Source organism: Leucopleurus acutus (assembly GCF_964270905.1).
Source record: "Leucopleurus acutus genome assembly, chromosome: 21".
Lineage (NCBI taxonomy): Eukaryota > Metazoa > Chordata > Mammalia > Artiodactyla > Delphinidae > Leucopleurus > Leucopleurus acutus.
In genome coordinates, this window is record NC_139163.1 from 27,664,456 (window position 1) to 27,679,568 (window position 15,113).

Genomic DNA, 15,113 nt, shown 5'->3' on the forward strand with positions numbered 1-15,113 from the left:
TCCTGATCCCCTATTCTCCCTTTCCAGAAGTCTATTTTCTTAAATCATACATAGCAGTTACTAGAGATAAATCCCCCAGGAAACCTAGTCATGCTGTTGGGATGGACCGATGAGCCACGCTGCCTTCTAAAGGGCCCATATCTCCGAGAGATTCTGTGATTATCGTTTCCTGGGACTGATCTCAAAGATCTGGTCAGAGCTGCAGAGTGAGACAGGTATCTTGACTCGAGTAAAATGAGAAATCATAAACCGCAAACTGATTTTTATCCATAGCAAAGTGAGCACTCTAGGTCAGTGTACCAGGGTTTCAATGAAAAGAGAAAAAGAGAATAATAATAGTAAAACTGTGTCATCTCAGGCCCAAAACTGTAGGAGGCTGGAGCCAGCTTGCTTTCAGAGCTCCAATTTTAAAACTAAGTACGGCTTCCATCCATCGGCCTTTTATGTCTATTCCATTAAAATATGCTTTAATTATGGATCGACCCAGGGCCTGGCACAGTAAAACTATCATTACTCTCCTGCCCGCATTCCTGAGTGATGCTCTGGGAAGAGGTGATCAAACCTACGTTCATCTATAGTACAGACCACAAGGAGGAAAGGAGGGAACGATAATTACCAAGCACAGCATGGCCGACGACAACAACAGTGAAAATCTCGTCTTTAAATATGGAGCTGATTGTTTTGCTTGAAGAGGGTGACACGCTACAAGCCTAGGGTCAGGTCAAGACATACTGAGAGCAAAAGCAAAATGTGCCTGGACGCACCTCCAGACCTGCCGTGGTTAGCACTTGCCACCTTGTAGCTGACCTTCACCGTGACCTTATGTTGTGACTTTGGCGCTGCAGAATGTGAGTCACGGTGTGCCAAGGTTTGGACCGTGACCTCACCGCCACCAAGTGCAGAACGTTCATCACCTCCACCACACATTGTGTGCAGCTGTCAGCGACCCTGCTGACTTCATTTTAAGAGTTCCGGACAGATTCTCCCTGGGCCTCTCTTCATTCATTCATAGTTTTTTGTTTGTTTGTTTTGACGAAATTTTAAAACTTAAGGAAAAGTGGCAAGAATAGTACAGGTGACTCTTGAACAACGCGGGTTTGAACTGGCTGGGTTCACTTTTTAATAGTAAACACTGCTACCTGTGCTTGGTTGGATCCACGCATGTGGAACCACGGATACGGTTTTCGACTGCACAGAGCGTTGGCGCCCCTAAACTCCCATGTGGTTCAAGGGTCAACTGTATATAAAGAGTTCCCAGTTCTCCCACATCCAGATTCACAAGTGTTAACGTTTTACTACATTTACTGTGTTCTACTCTTTCTCCGCATGTGCATGGAGAGAGACACGCACATATGGAGAGAGGAATTAATAAATACACATCCACATATATTTTTTTAACCGTTGTGAACAAGATGTCCCTTTTCCCCCTAGATACCTCAGTGTGTATATTCTAAACACAAACTCTTACATAAACACAGCACAATTATCACAATCAGGAAATTAACATTGATACAATACTATTATCTACTCTGCAGACTTGGTTCCTATATCACCTCTTATCTGAATAATGTCCTTTCTGGCAAATGAAAATCCAGTTCCATTCACTTCGTTTTGTTGTCACATGCCTTTGGTCTCCTTTGATCTGGAGTAGTTCCTGAGTCTGTCTCTAGTTCATGATATTGACTACTTTTAAGAGTGCACATCAGCTATTTTGCAGAATGTCCCTCAGTTTGGGCTGGTATTTGTCTGATAATTCTCTTGATTAGATTCAGGTTATGTATTATTGGCAGGAACGTTACAGAAGCGATGCTGAGTTCTTTTCACTTTTTCTTATCGGCAAGTATGTTCTGAAAATTCATCCCATTACTGGCAAGATTAACTTTGATAACTTGGGTTAGGTGGCGTCTGCCAGGGTTCTCTAGTATAAAGTCATGTTTACCCTTTGTAATTATTAAGTGTGGGAAGATACTTTGAAACCACATAAATAGTTCTTTTCTTAAAAATTTCACCAATTATATTAGCATCCCGTTCATAATTCTTAACTGAGTCAGTTATTAATATGATTGGTTGTCAAATGATGACTTCCTACATTTATTAGTTGGCTTCCTATTGTATGGAAGAGTTTTCCCTTCCCACTCATCCATTCATTTATATCTGTATCTTTCGTGGGTTCTTATGTTATTCAGTGGCTCATCATCCTTTACCACCATTATTCACTTTGATGCTCAAGATGTTCTAGATTTGATCAGTGGAAACCACTGGCTCCTAAGCTTGCTTCAACAAATATCTGTGAGTGCTTGAGGCCTATATTAGGCACTGGGGTGCGGGAAATGGGTACAACAATGACCAAAACAGAAAAAAAAAATCCCTGGCCTCATAGAGCTTACGTTTCAGTCTGTGGAAGAGAAAAATAAATGGTATAGTGCATTGGAGGGCAATGAGTGTGAAGTCAAAGAAAAACAGGGCTTCCCTGGTGGCGCAGTGGTTGAGAGTCCGCCTGCCGATGCAGGGGACACGGGTTCGTGCCCCGGTCCGGGAATATCCCTCATGCCGCAGAGCGGCTGGGCCTGTGAGCCACGGCCGCTGAGCCTGCGCGTCCGGAGCCTGTGCTCCGCAACGGAAGAGGCCACAACGGTGAGAGGCCCGCGTACCGCAGGAAAAAAAAAAAGAGAGAAAAAAGAAAAAGATCAGCTTTTGATGTAGGAACGTTGCAGTTCCACGGCTTAGGCATAATTTGGGAACGCCCTGTTAGTAGGTGTCATTGCAGCAAAGGTCTGAAGGGCACGAGGGAGATAATCATGGGGGCGTCTGGAGGAAAATTCCAGAGCAGCAGAAACAGCTGCAGTTCCTCGAGGGGGAACAAGCTGGCATTTTTAGTGGGATTCCTCAACTCAATATCATGAGTTGAGGACAGACCATGGAAGGGAAGCATGAAAGCACTACCAAGGTGCCTTCATTTCTTATAGTGCACATCCCTAAGGCACGTGCTGAGATAAGAACCGTCTAGTGAATAAAGCGGCCATCTCAAAAACACAGTTGCTATAGAAATAAGACTCATAAAAAGGTAGGAGAGGTGGGAGTTCAGAGTTGAGAAGCAGAACTTGTATGCATGGAGCACACACTAGGTGCTTTTTAGGCTTAACTTCGTTTAACTCTAGAACAATCCTAGAGTAGGTATTACGTTGCATGGGAGGCAAGTGAGGCGCCGAAAGGCTTTCCCTTCTGCCACCGTGTCTGGTTTTCATGCCACGGAAAAAGTCAGACGAGGGGTGTAATATCAGGGATGATGCCACAAAGAGCACAGTGAGGACACAAGAACGTTCTTTTCATCCACATTCTGTGTTCTCTGCGGCTCCTCTTGGTTTCCCCTGCCGGTAACTAAACAGGGTTAGTCACGTGGGGCTTTCTGTCTTGCCAGATTCCCAGGCAAGGTGCTCCCAGGCCCTTTACCAGCACCCTTTCCTGCCACATATATTTATTTTGTGGTTGGGGGCATCAGAGCTGCAAAGCTGGCAGAACTTTCTCCAGAATTCTCAGCTGCACTGCGAGAGCAGAAGTTTGAATTCACAACCATGTTTCCATATACTTACTCAACAAGCCACCTGCTTACACAGACCTGGCTCTTAAATGATTGATCTTTTTGTATCCGTAAGCATTCGTAAACATGCACAGCATATATATGGAGAAAAGGGCCGGGGGCGGGGTGGGGACACAATGAAAAAATTAACTAGCAAAAGTCTCACGCCAGCAGACTTTTCATACAGGAGGGTGTGTGATGCACTGACGTTGTTCATATCATGGTCCTGAAATCGCTGCTCTTATTAGTTCCCGGTTATTATTAGCTCACAGCAATTTTAGAAAAATGTGTTGCCTTTTTTCTTTTTTTAACACCTAGCAAGAGCACGAGTACTTCCTTGGCACATACTATGGAATGTGGGCAAACTTAAATGCCATCCATGCTCTCCTCCCAAATCTTAGGTTTTGCCCAATTAAAGTCTCCTCTCCTCAGCTATCCTGTCCCTAGATGTCCTAGGTCTGTATTCATGGCTACACACTACATCTCTTCCTCCATCTTTACTTGGGATGTCACAAGAGCCAGCAGTTCGACCAGCAATCTCCTAGTGCTGACAGAGAAGCAAAGTGCATCTGCTCACGGGGGTCAGGAGCCTGGAAGTCAGAAATCTGTGGTGATTCGGCTGCCATCCCTTTGATTGACTTTTCTGTGACCTTATATTGTTACCACCTGCCCACACAGGCGTGTGGAGCGCTTTAATCAATATCTGTAAATCTCCCTGATTGCCACAGATAGAAGGTGGCAGAAAAGGGCAAATTATTATTAATTGTCGGGGGGAAAAAACAGAGAGATTAAATTTTGTTCCTTCACCAGAGAGAGACCTACGTGCACGGACACCCTTTTCACGGTAGGAGGATTAGATATGTCTTAATTTGCTTCCTTTGCACTTCCGGAAATGCCCAACGGCTGCTTAATGCAGCCCCATCCCAGTCCCCACGTAAGTTTCCATGGGCACCACCTCCGACTCCTAATGCTGCTTACATTATTACCGAAAGGAGCCCTGCTATTCACAGTGAGTGTGAGAGTTCACCTAATTAGCTACTTTCCATTCACTTGGCATTAAATAATTCCCCCAATTCCCATATGTTTGAATAATATGTTCAACAAGGGGGATCATTCTCTGAAAGCGATTAAATAGTTCTTTTAGGAGAGCTTGTCGTTGGTCACTCAGAAGCACCCCTGCAATCCCTGTCTGTGAAGGATGCAGGCGGCAATTACACAGAAAGCACTTAACCCTCTCCAGTGGCCGCTGGCAGGCATCCACACGCAAGCTGCCACCTCGTGCTGGGTACAGTTTACGCTGGAATTTTACATTTTTTTCAAACCTCAAGTATAGCGTTCTAGGCTGTTCATAGAGCATTTGTCATTGCTAATACAGGACTTTCCAAACCCACCCACCTCCCCGGCTTGCCTGCCCTGCTTCGACATATAAATGCATAAAAGACATTTTCAGTTTAGTCTGTGCTTTGCCTGTATGGGAAGAATTGGTAACTTTGGTTTGCCTACGTGGAAGGCTGAATTTTCGGAGGGCAGCTCCAGTGCTTCTTGGGGAGGGAGGAAGACGCTGTGATGGTGTTCAGGTCTAATTCAGATACAGTAGATACAAGATGCTCCTTCTAGCTTATAGGCCGTGCCTTTTACCGTAACAGTGAATTATAGATAATGAGCTAAAGTGTGGCCATGACCAACTGGAGAGGGAACAAGCAGTGTCCTGTCATCAGAAGCAATTCAGAAATTAACAACATGTTAGGCGTGCTCATAGAAAACCTGTTTGTTCACACAAGATCACAGACAAGGTAGCATCTTTCAGTACTGATTCCATCCTGCTCAAAGGGCTGCTTTTTTGACCAGGGATGACATTTCTTAAATGCCCTTCCTAGGTGAGATGAGAGAAAGCTTAGGTAATAATACCAGTGCTAGCTCTCATGTTCCATTGTCCATCTGAGCGTCCTAAGCTGCTTTATGGACTATATTCTGTATCAGTATATTTCTTACAAGTGAAAATAAAGGGGGAAGAAATCAACTGGCTTGTTCAAAAACATATAAGCAGTTGGGGAAAATGAGGAGACTTCTGGGTTCTCACTGATTGCTGTCCTGTGAACTTACCCCATTTACTCTTTGGGGCAGAGATTAAAAACAAAAGACGCAAAAATGGAAGAGGGAGGCATTCAGTAAGGTGGTATTATTTCCTTTTAGTTAAATTTCTTTGATCTGTTTCGTGGCTCTGCCTTCGTATTGTAAATTATTCACAGTACAGAAAAATCTGAACACCAGGTTTAGGTAGAATGATTTTAAATTTAGAGCCAAAATAGGAAAGACATGAAACATCATATATATATTTATGTATTTGATTATGCCGATTATAACTGTCTACTGTGCTCTTGCTATATAACTTGCGTATTTGTGCATTGGCAGAAAATAAATGTTTTCAAAACCAGAAGAGACATACTCAATCCTGGTGCGTTTGAAGTGTTGCTTTGTTTTCAAAAATAATTTGTTTTGTTGCTAAGTAGCATTAAACATATTTATAGAATGTGTTGTTGGGAGAAAGGAGTGTGATGATCGTAAGATTACCAGATCGGTCATTTCTACGAGGTCCTTGGCTTTGGTCATTGATAACGTTATCAGTGAGAATAAGGATTCAGCAGCTGGTGTGTGACCCGCCGGCCAGGTCTTTGCTTTCTCCTGCTCTGCCCTGTATTTCTGAAGAAGCATTTGTCATTTTGTTTTTCAAAACCTAGATTTGAAATCTAGGCTCAACCTCAGCCTGTGTGCTTGAGCAGTTCAGGATAGATGGCTGTGGTCTAGAAGAGCCATCCTCCAGGAGGTGGTGTTACTCAGGAGGGAGTCCCGGGAAAGGATTTTGCTAAACCTGCAACTAAATTCTCATTCACATATGCCCCGCTCCTTTACATGCTTCTCTCTTTTATCCTTTCCCAACCGTACAGCCTCCAGTCAGATGGCTCAGAGGTGCTCCTGAGTCCGGAAGTCACCTGTGGTCCCCCCGACATGATTGTCACCACTCCCTTTGCCCTGACCATTCCACACTGTGCAGACGTCAGTTCTGAGCACTGGAATATCCATTTAAAGAAGAGGACCCAGCAGGGCAAGTGGGAGGTGAGACCTGAGTCTTTCTTTTTTAAAAAACGGGGTTTGGGTTCCACCCGTGGAATGGATTTAACTTTTACTCTCTTCACACAAGTCAGCTGTGAAATTTGTGAGCATTTACTTGTTTTTCAGAGGGTTGGTGGCAAGTGTTCACAGCATCCTCGAGGTATTGGCTAGTGTTTTGGGGCAGGGTGCGTGTGCGTGTGCGAGAGAGAGAGAGAGAGAGAGAGAGAGAGAGAATATGGAAAAGAGAGGCCAGAGAGGATACGGAGCTTTTTCTTTGGGTTTTAGAATACAGTTGTAATTACCCTCATAGACATGTACCCTGTGTATCTGCCTTTGGTACATAAGACTGTGACTCCCGCCTTTGTTCCCAGGCCATGTCCCTGTCTGAACTGACTTTCCTCTGTGGCTTCTGTGGGGTTAGGGAAGAGGCCCAGGGCAAGCAAGCTGGATTCATAAAAGGAATCACTCTGTTTTTGCCATCATAGGGATTGTAACAAATCTATGTTGAAGTATTCAGAAACAGAGTAGCTGCTAAATAGATGTTCATGAATTAATGAATGCATTGAAAATCATTCTATCTTGCCCTGTGTGTATGAGTACATGTAAGAAACAGTACAAGGAGAGAACAAAAGGGACAGAATGAGAATCCACAAGAGGAGAGTAAGGACGAGGGAGACGGCCACAGCAAAGAAAGATGGCAGCGGGATGAGTATTCTTAGTGAAACCTCTGATGTATCTGTCTGATTGGGATTCCTTGGTGTCTGAGGTCCGTTTGCATGAAAGGAGGTGAATTATCTTGCTGGAACACAATGACCTAGTCCAGCCCTGGGATCCTACCTCCCCAGTCGGTGCTTCAGGCAAAAGAAGTCAAAGGAAAATCATGTTTCTTGAGGAGAAGAAAATTCCCAGTTGCGTCAGTGGATGACATTTACCCTGCCCGGCTGTGTCTTGAAACTCGTCGCTATTCTTTATTGAAAATGTATTCTGCTATTTATTCAGTTGTGATACAACCACAGGCAAATTTCCCGGGGTGTTAAGTTCCATGGGTTTCCTAAAGGGACCAGGTTTTTTTCTCTTTTCCATTACGTCTTGCTTTGCCTTGATTTTTACCATCTTTGTTTTTCTTCCCAGCACTTCCGCACTGTCATTTACATCCAGATGGTGTCAGATTCGTGCCCTATCACATGCCGCCCATACCTTCTCAGGGAGGGTGAAATATTCTGATACGTCTTATCCAAACCATTTATTGAATGGTCCCTCGTGAATGATTTTGATGGAATGAAAGAGGAAAAAATATTTGAAAGAAAATAAATATTACCTTAAGGATAGGGAAAGAGGTTTTCAGAAATAGACCTTTATAAAAACATAAAAGTTTGCTCATTGATATTAATGTTCAGGGCTGTTTTTTGTTGTTGTTGTTTTTAATTTGGCCTTGAACAAATTAACTGAAAATTGGAGAACTTTGAAAGTGACGTTTGTTATAATCTACTAAATCGAATCCCAACACCCTGAATATAGCCATTCATTCAGTTCCTGATGTCAGCAGTTATTTTGAGAAAATGAGTTCAATAAAAATATTCTGAAAAAAAATGTTATGTCCTTGCAAAGTGACTGTTAAATCACATTTTATTTCCCAAGCTGAGAGAATTCAACAGACCTTTTCCCAACAGGAAGTGATGTCGGTGGAGGATGAATCCACATCCTGTTACTGCCTTTTGGACCCCTTTGCGTGCCACGTGCTCCTAGACAGCTTTGGGACATACGCCCTCACCGGAGAACCAATCACAGACTGTGCCGTGAAGCAGCTCAAGGTTGCGGTTTTTGGCTGCATGTCCTGTAACTCTCTGGACTACAACTTGAGGGTCTACTGTGTGGACAATACCCCTTGTGCATTTCAGGTCAGCCTTTTCTCTATAATTCTTCCTGTGGTGTCATGAAAGCATGGGGTTTCCTGAAGATCGGTATCAATAGAGAATCTGATTGCAGAGGGTCTGGAAAATGAACCCACATCACTGGCTAGATGGGGAAACCTCTCTCGAAACAAGAGCTGTGTTACTATGTGTCCAACAATGTGCTGAGGGTACAAGATACTTGCCAGTAGAGAGAAGAGTTAAATTAACACATAAGGAACACTGTGTGCTAAACGAGAAAATTGACTAGAAGTATAGTTGAGATTCAGAAAACAGAGACCCAATTGCAAGAGAGGAATTGGAGAAGAGTTTTGGAGGACCCTCAGGGTACTTTCTTGCATGAATGAGATTTAAGAGCAAAAGAGGAAGGGATACCATGTCCAGAAAAGAGAATGGCGTGAACCACAGGAACAAGCGTTATTTGATGTACGGCGAGCAGTAAGAAAAGTGCTTGGTCACCTGAAGGTTGTAGTTGGGGAACAACAATTATAAACCATACCTCTCAGCAGGCTGTCACGTGACATCCTGGACACACAGTCTATTCATTTTTAGGGTTACTAGGGCAGAGATGGTTCCATTTTTGGTCCTTTTAATCATGCATGATTCCTTTTAAATTAGCTACTCACAAAGACTGCAAGTTTATTAATAGCAGCAAAGATAATGCAGAAGTGCCTGTGTAAGCTCTGCCCTTATATAAATAGCTCTCCTGACACATCCCAGATGCCAGCTATTCCAGTTCTGGATCATTAAGTCCATGATGCAGAGCTTTTCCTCAGGAACTAGCTTTTAAGACACTGAGCTGGAAAACTCATATTTACCAACAGAAGAGATACAGTGACCTGAATCCTGAATATAAAGCAATAAAGGTGACACAGTGCCAACCTATGTGCCCAGATCTTCCCTGACTACCTCTTCAGTAGCACAGGTCATTATAAAGGGCACGCTTCATATTTGGCTGTTCACAAAAGGGACCTTTTTCATAAGGGGGTGCCACTCTGCAAACTTCAGTGTAAGCAGTTAAACCTCATCCTAGGAATGGCATTTTAAACTCTTCATCAGCTTCTGAGACCCCCTAATCAGAGGATTTCTCCACGATAAAATACCTGACATTCAGTAATCAAAAATAATACATTGACATATGATATCACTTGTATGTGGCATCTAAAAATATGACGCAAATGAACCTATCTACGAAACAGAAACAGACTCACAGACTTGTGGTTGCCAAGAGGATGGGGGTAGGGAGGGAGTGGGAGTTTGGGATTAGCAGATGCAAACTATTATACATAGAATAAACAACAAGGTCCTACTGTATAGCACAGGGAACTATATTCAATATCCTGTGATAAACCATAATGGCAAAGAATATGAAAAACAACGTGTGTATATATATATGTATATACAATCACTTTGCAGTACACGGTTTGCAAGGCAGCAGAAATAGAGACGCAGATGTAGAGAACAAATGTATGGACACCAAGCGGGGAGAGCAGGGTGTGGTGGTGGTGGTGGGATGAAGTGGGAGATGGGGATTGACATGTATACACTAATAGGTATAAAATAGATAACTAATAAGAAAAAAAAGTTTGCGGTACAGCAGAAATTAACACAACACTGTAAATCAACTGTACTTCAGAAAGAAAATTGAGGTTCCTACCGCCACTGAATAGTTGTAAAATGCACCATCACACAAGTTGGATGTTTAGTAACTCAGCCAGGTTTTGAAAGCTGAGTAAATACAGAGGGCGGGGAGGGTTTCCAATCTCCCGGGCTCATATGAGTAACCCACTGCTAACTAGGGTTACTGTTGAGGATCTGTTCATCACAACTGCCTTGGAAGTCAGCCATCATAACCAGTTTGGAATTTTCTTTGAGTAACAGTCTCACTGCTGATGTATATACCAGTGAGTTAGACATTTGCCCAAGGAGTTTCTTCTAAGGGACTTGCAGATAATGTATTTTCATTCCCATTCACTGCTCTCAGATTCTAGAAGAGCTCAACTGTTAACAGCTGAATTGCAGTGGGAATCATGAAAGTGAGGCTCAAACCACAGCTTTTCAAACCACTATCCATCCCTGTGGGTAGTAGACCCTTCTTAATCAATGCTCGAGAAACTGGTATACTCCCTCGTATTGAATATACATGTCTTTATTTCATCCCTGAGAGAGATTTCTTAAAATTCTTTAATTTTGCTGTAGAGAAATGTTTTTTCCAGTGGAGATACCTTTGGCCCCATTGATCGGAATCTGATTACCTCCAGTGATTCTTTCCCTCTCCTAATATGTCAAATAAAGCGGATTTTAAAGTTGAGCTGGGTTGTACTTGTTATTGACAGGATGCATGTGACAGCTGTCGTGAACAGCAAAGGGCATGCTTCTCCCCTGGGCTTCTGAGAGACCATCAGCCTTGGTTGAATAACTTTTCTGGCCCACAGAAAGATTAGAACATAACTTGTAGCTTTTCTGAACACAGCCGTTTACTCCGCGGTCTTAGTCTCCGAGTTTTGTGCAAGAAAGGAATCTTGCTTTCTGGATTTTTATCTTGCTAAAGTGAATGTGTTCAGGACCTCCTCCCCAGGTTCATTTATTTAAACGTCCTTCATATCCCAAATCATCTATGTCATATCTCTTCATGGCTTCATATATGGTATTTCATTAGAGGGAAATATTATATAGTTACTAACCCACTAAAACAGTTCCACTTGAAGAAAGCCGTAGCAACAGGACACTTTTGGAACCTCTAAAAGACTTCACACATTAATATCCGCTCCTCCCAACTTGTGTGGTGTGAGCTGAACATCTTGTATGCAGTGATGACTCACCTTCTTTAACTCAAATAGAACCCTAACTTCTTAATCAAAATTCATAGGTAGTTGTTTTTTCATGAAGCATTTCTGCAGAAATTGCCTACCCTGGAATTTGCCTCTGTTCCGTTATCACTGTAATGAAAATGTTCGTCATGATTTGGAAATAGAGACCAAGCGTGGCTGTGACAGTTGCTGTATTTATTGCAGTACATCCTTCATAGCTCAAAGTAATAAGACATATGAGCCCAGCTAGACCTGGGCTTGTAACCAAGAAGGAAGCCTGGTTAAAGGACATGGTTGCATTTTCACGCCATTTCCATCTCCCTGGGAAACTATGTCCCCGCAAAAGCCCACCTTCTCACTGGAAATGCTTGGAAGAAGGGCAGCTTCTAGACCCAACTCTCCTGTCCTCTTAGAACTAGGTGGGGACCTGGCAAGACAGTGGCCTCACCAAAAAATATTCCTTTATAGGATTTTAGTAATCAAACAAACATTCTTCATTTTTTGCCATGCCCTCCTTTGCCTCCTGCAGGGCTGCTTCCCATTTGCTCTGGGGATGTTTCATCTGAATCCTAGTAGCAATTTCTTTGAATCACAAAAGCAAAATGCCTCATGCACCTTGGTAAGGCATAATTAATTTGGTGTCAGATTTTTGAAGCTATGTTCTAATAAATACATCTAAAACCATCTCAATGGAAAATTAAATCCGCTCAGATAGGCTTTTTTAAAAAAATACAAATGCCATCTGCCTTAAGGTGAGAAAGGGACCAATGACTTCTTGTCCTTCCTGTTCCTGTATTTCTGTAATAATTAGAGCTGCAATTTTATGTTTGTGTTTGACATTGGCACTTTTGATGAATTCAAACCAAAGGTTGAGGCATGGTGATATATTGTCAAAGTTGTAACATGTTAAGACCTAGGTTTTTGTTATTGTATTTTATTACATTCTCTCTCTCTCTCTCTCTCTCTCTCTCACACACACACACACACACACACACACACACACACACACACACAGTTCAAACAAACCTTAACATAGGGAAAGCAAGGAATTAAGCACTTGCCCTATCTTAAGGGGAAAAAAAAACCCACAACTAATTATTTTCTCGATTTCTCCCAGCACTGCTATTCAGTACCTCTGGGTCCTCATTACTTACTTGGCATTAATGGAGATTTAGAATCTAATTTCAGAGGATTTCCTCCAGATGTGGCTCTTGTGTTTATCAATAATACAACCTTGGAAAATATCATTCACGTAAAGCAGTTAAAGGAAAACACCACAGCGACATAACTTCTGTGTGTGTGTGTGTGTGTGTGCGCATTTAAGTTCAACAGTTTTGTCTCATAAATATGTAAATTCAGCGTGCTTGTTTTAGTATCCCTGAAGCACACCTGAATATCGCCACCTGTCTCGTTAAATCAACATAAATGGCTCAGTGAGGCACAAAGCACAAGTTTCTCCTGGCCACAACTCCTAGCCCTGGATGACTAGCAACCGCCAATGTGAAATGATGAAACAGAAGAGACAGAAAAACCACCAACCATAGCCTTTAGGTACATCTTATATACAAGAAACCAGCCAGACCCTACTTTCTACTTTAATTAACACAGATATCAATTTAACAGTAGACTCAGAGGTTTAGCCAAGGGCCCTTATCACATAGGAGGCAGATAGGAAAAAGTCAAATGGATATCAGATTCCACTCTCGGGGTGATGCGTCCGTGTGAATGACTCCGAAGGAGCTCAGCAGAGTTGTTTGTACCACTGATTCCCAAACCTGGCTGGACATCGGCATCATCTGAGAAGTATTTAAAAATACAATGTCTAGGCCCAGCCCCTGAGCGGAATACAATAGGTTTAAGGGGCGTAACTGGGAATTCTGTGTTAAGTACAATTTATCCTATTTGGAGAGGGATTTAAGCTTGCACTCTGAAGCCAGTTGTGCCTTTACAAATATATAAATACAGTGATGAGTTCATTATTGGGCTTCTTCATTTTAATAAATAATTGGTTTGTTACAAAATAGCTATAATTGCTTAATATTTTGTACAAGGTTACAAGACACTGTTAATTGTATGTAGCTGGTTCAGTAGGTGGAGATTAAAGTAATCAAAAAAACAAAAGTAAAAATAAATTATGGTTATATTTAAATTGGAGGCCCTAAAGCAGAAATCTTTAAGAGGTACCATTTTCCTCGGTGATAATTGTAAGTGGATATCCATTTTAAAAATTCCTAATATCCTCAGGGATGGCTTAGATAGTATATATAACCACAGGGCAAAAACTTTTTAACTTTTTATTTTATATTGGAGTATAGCCGATTAACAATGCTGTGATAGTTTCAGGTGCACAGCTAAGCGACTCAGCCATACATGTACATGTATCCGTTCTCCCCCAGACTCCCCTCCCATCCAGACTGCCACATAACATTAAGCAGAGTTCCCTGTACTATATAGTAGGTCCTTGTTGGTTATCCTTTTTAAATATAGCAGTGTGTACATGTCAATCCCAAACTCCCTAACTATCCCTTCCCTCCACCCTTCCGCCCACCCCCCACTCCCCAGTAACCATAAATTCACTCTCGAAGTCTGTGAGTCCATTTCTGTTTATAAATACATTCATTTGTATCATTTCTTTTTAGATTCCGCATATAAGTGATATCATACGATATTTCTCTTTCTCTGTCTGACTTACTTCACTCAGTATGACAATCTCTAAGTCCACCCACGTTGCTGCAAATGGCACTATTTCATTCTTTTTTATGGCTGAGTAATATTCCATTGTATATATGTACCACATCTTCTTTATCCATTCCTCTGTCAATGGACATTTAGGTTGCTTCCATGTCCTGGCTATTGTAAACAGTGCTGCAGTGAACACTGGGGTGCATGTCTCCTTCTGGACCATGTTTTTCTCCAGATATATGCCCAGGAGTGGGATTGCTGGGTTATATGGTAGCTCAGTTTTTAGTTTTTTAAGGAACCTCCCATACTGTCCTCCATAGTGGCTGCACCAATTTACATTCCCACCAGCAGTGCAAGAGTGTTCCCTTTTCTCCACACCCTCTCCAGCATTTATTGAAAAACAGACTGACTTATGTCATCTTTACATATATCTTGCAGTAATGAAAAATTACTTATGGGACAGTGTTAATAGCAGTCTGACCTTCACATGACTCTTAAAAAAATCAAGCATAGTATAGGAAAAGGCAGGGAAATCTAGTAGAAAAAATACTAGACCATGAACAGGTACTGATATAGTAGCTCTGTCACTAGCCATGTGGCTTCAGGCAAATCACTTTCTTGGGGGTAAGGGGGAGGGTCTCCATGTTTTCCTCTGTAAATAATCAAATTTTAAATCACTAACTACCTTAAGTTCCCTTCAAGTGTGATGATGCTATGTCGTTTCTAAATATTAAAATAGACTAGCTCTACACCAAGTAATTCATGGCCTTCAACAAGTCACTTCATTGCCTGACCTCGGTTTATTTCTCTGTACTTTCAGGCAAGTCAGATTTAAAGAACAAGGATACACTGCAGAGAGCCTACCCAGTCAAATATACTTTGACAAGTCAACATCGTTGTTATTCCACGGCTTTAATATGGTTTGAATAAGCCAATTTCTTATGTGTCCCTGTTTCTAACCTTGAATGGCAAAAAGCAGGTAGTATATTACCATGCTAATGATTTTGCTTGGCTGTGGGTAAA

General features: G+C 42.1%; 1 protein-coding gene across 3 annotated transcripts in view; it reads left to right on the forward strand.

Moving 5' to 3' along the window:
- The window catches only part of UNC5D (unc-5 netrin receptor D), a gene marked incomplete at its 3' end in the record, with an annotated part of 590,911 nt that overhangs the window by 539,996 nt on the left and 35,802 nt on the right, over window positions 1-15,113 (forward strand). For all 3 annotated transcript variants that reach the window (XM_082863648.1, XM_082863647.1, XM_082863649.1), the window contains 2 exons: window positions 6,523-6,691; window positions 8,359-8,586. In XM_082863648.1, coding sequence (XP_082719774.1) covers window positions 6,523-6,691; window positions 8,359-8,586 — 397 coding nt within the window. The remainder of the gene's footprint in view (window positions 1-6,522; window positions 6,692-8,358; window positions 8,587-15,113) is intronic.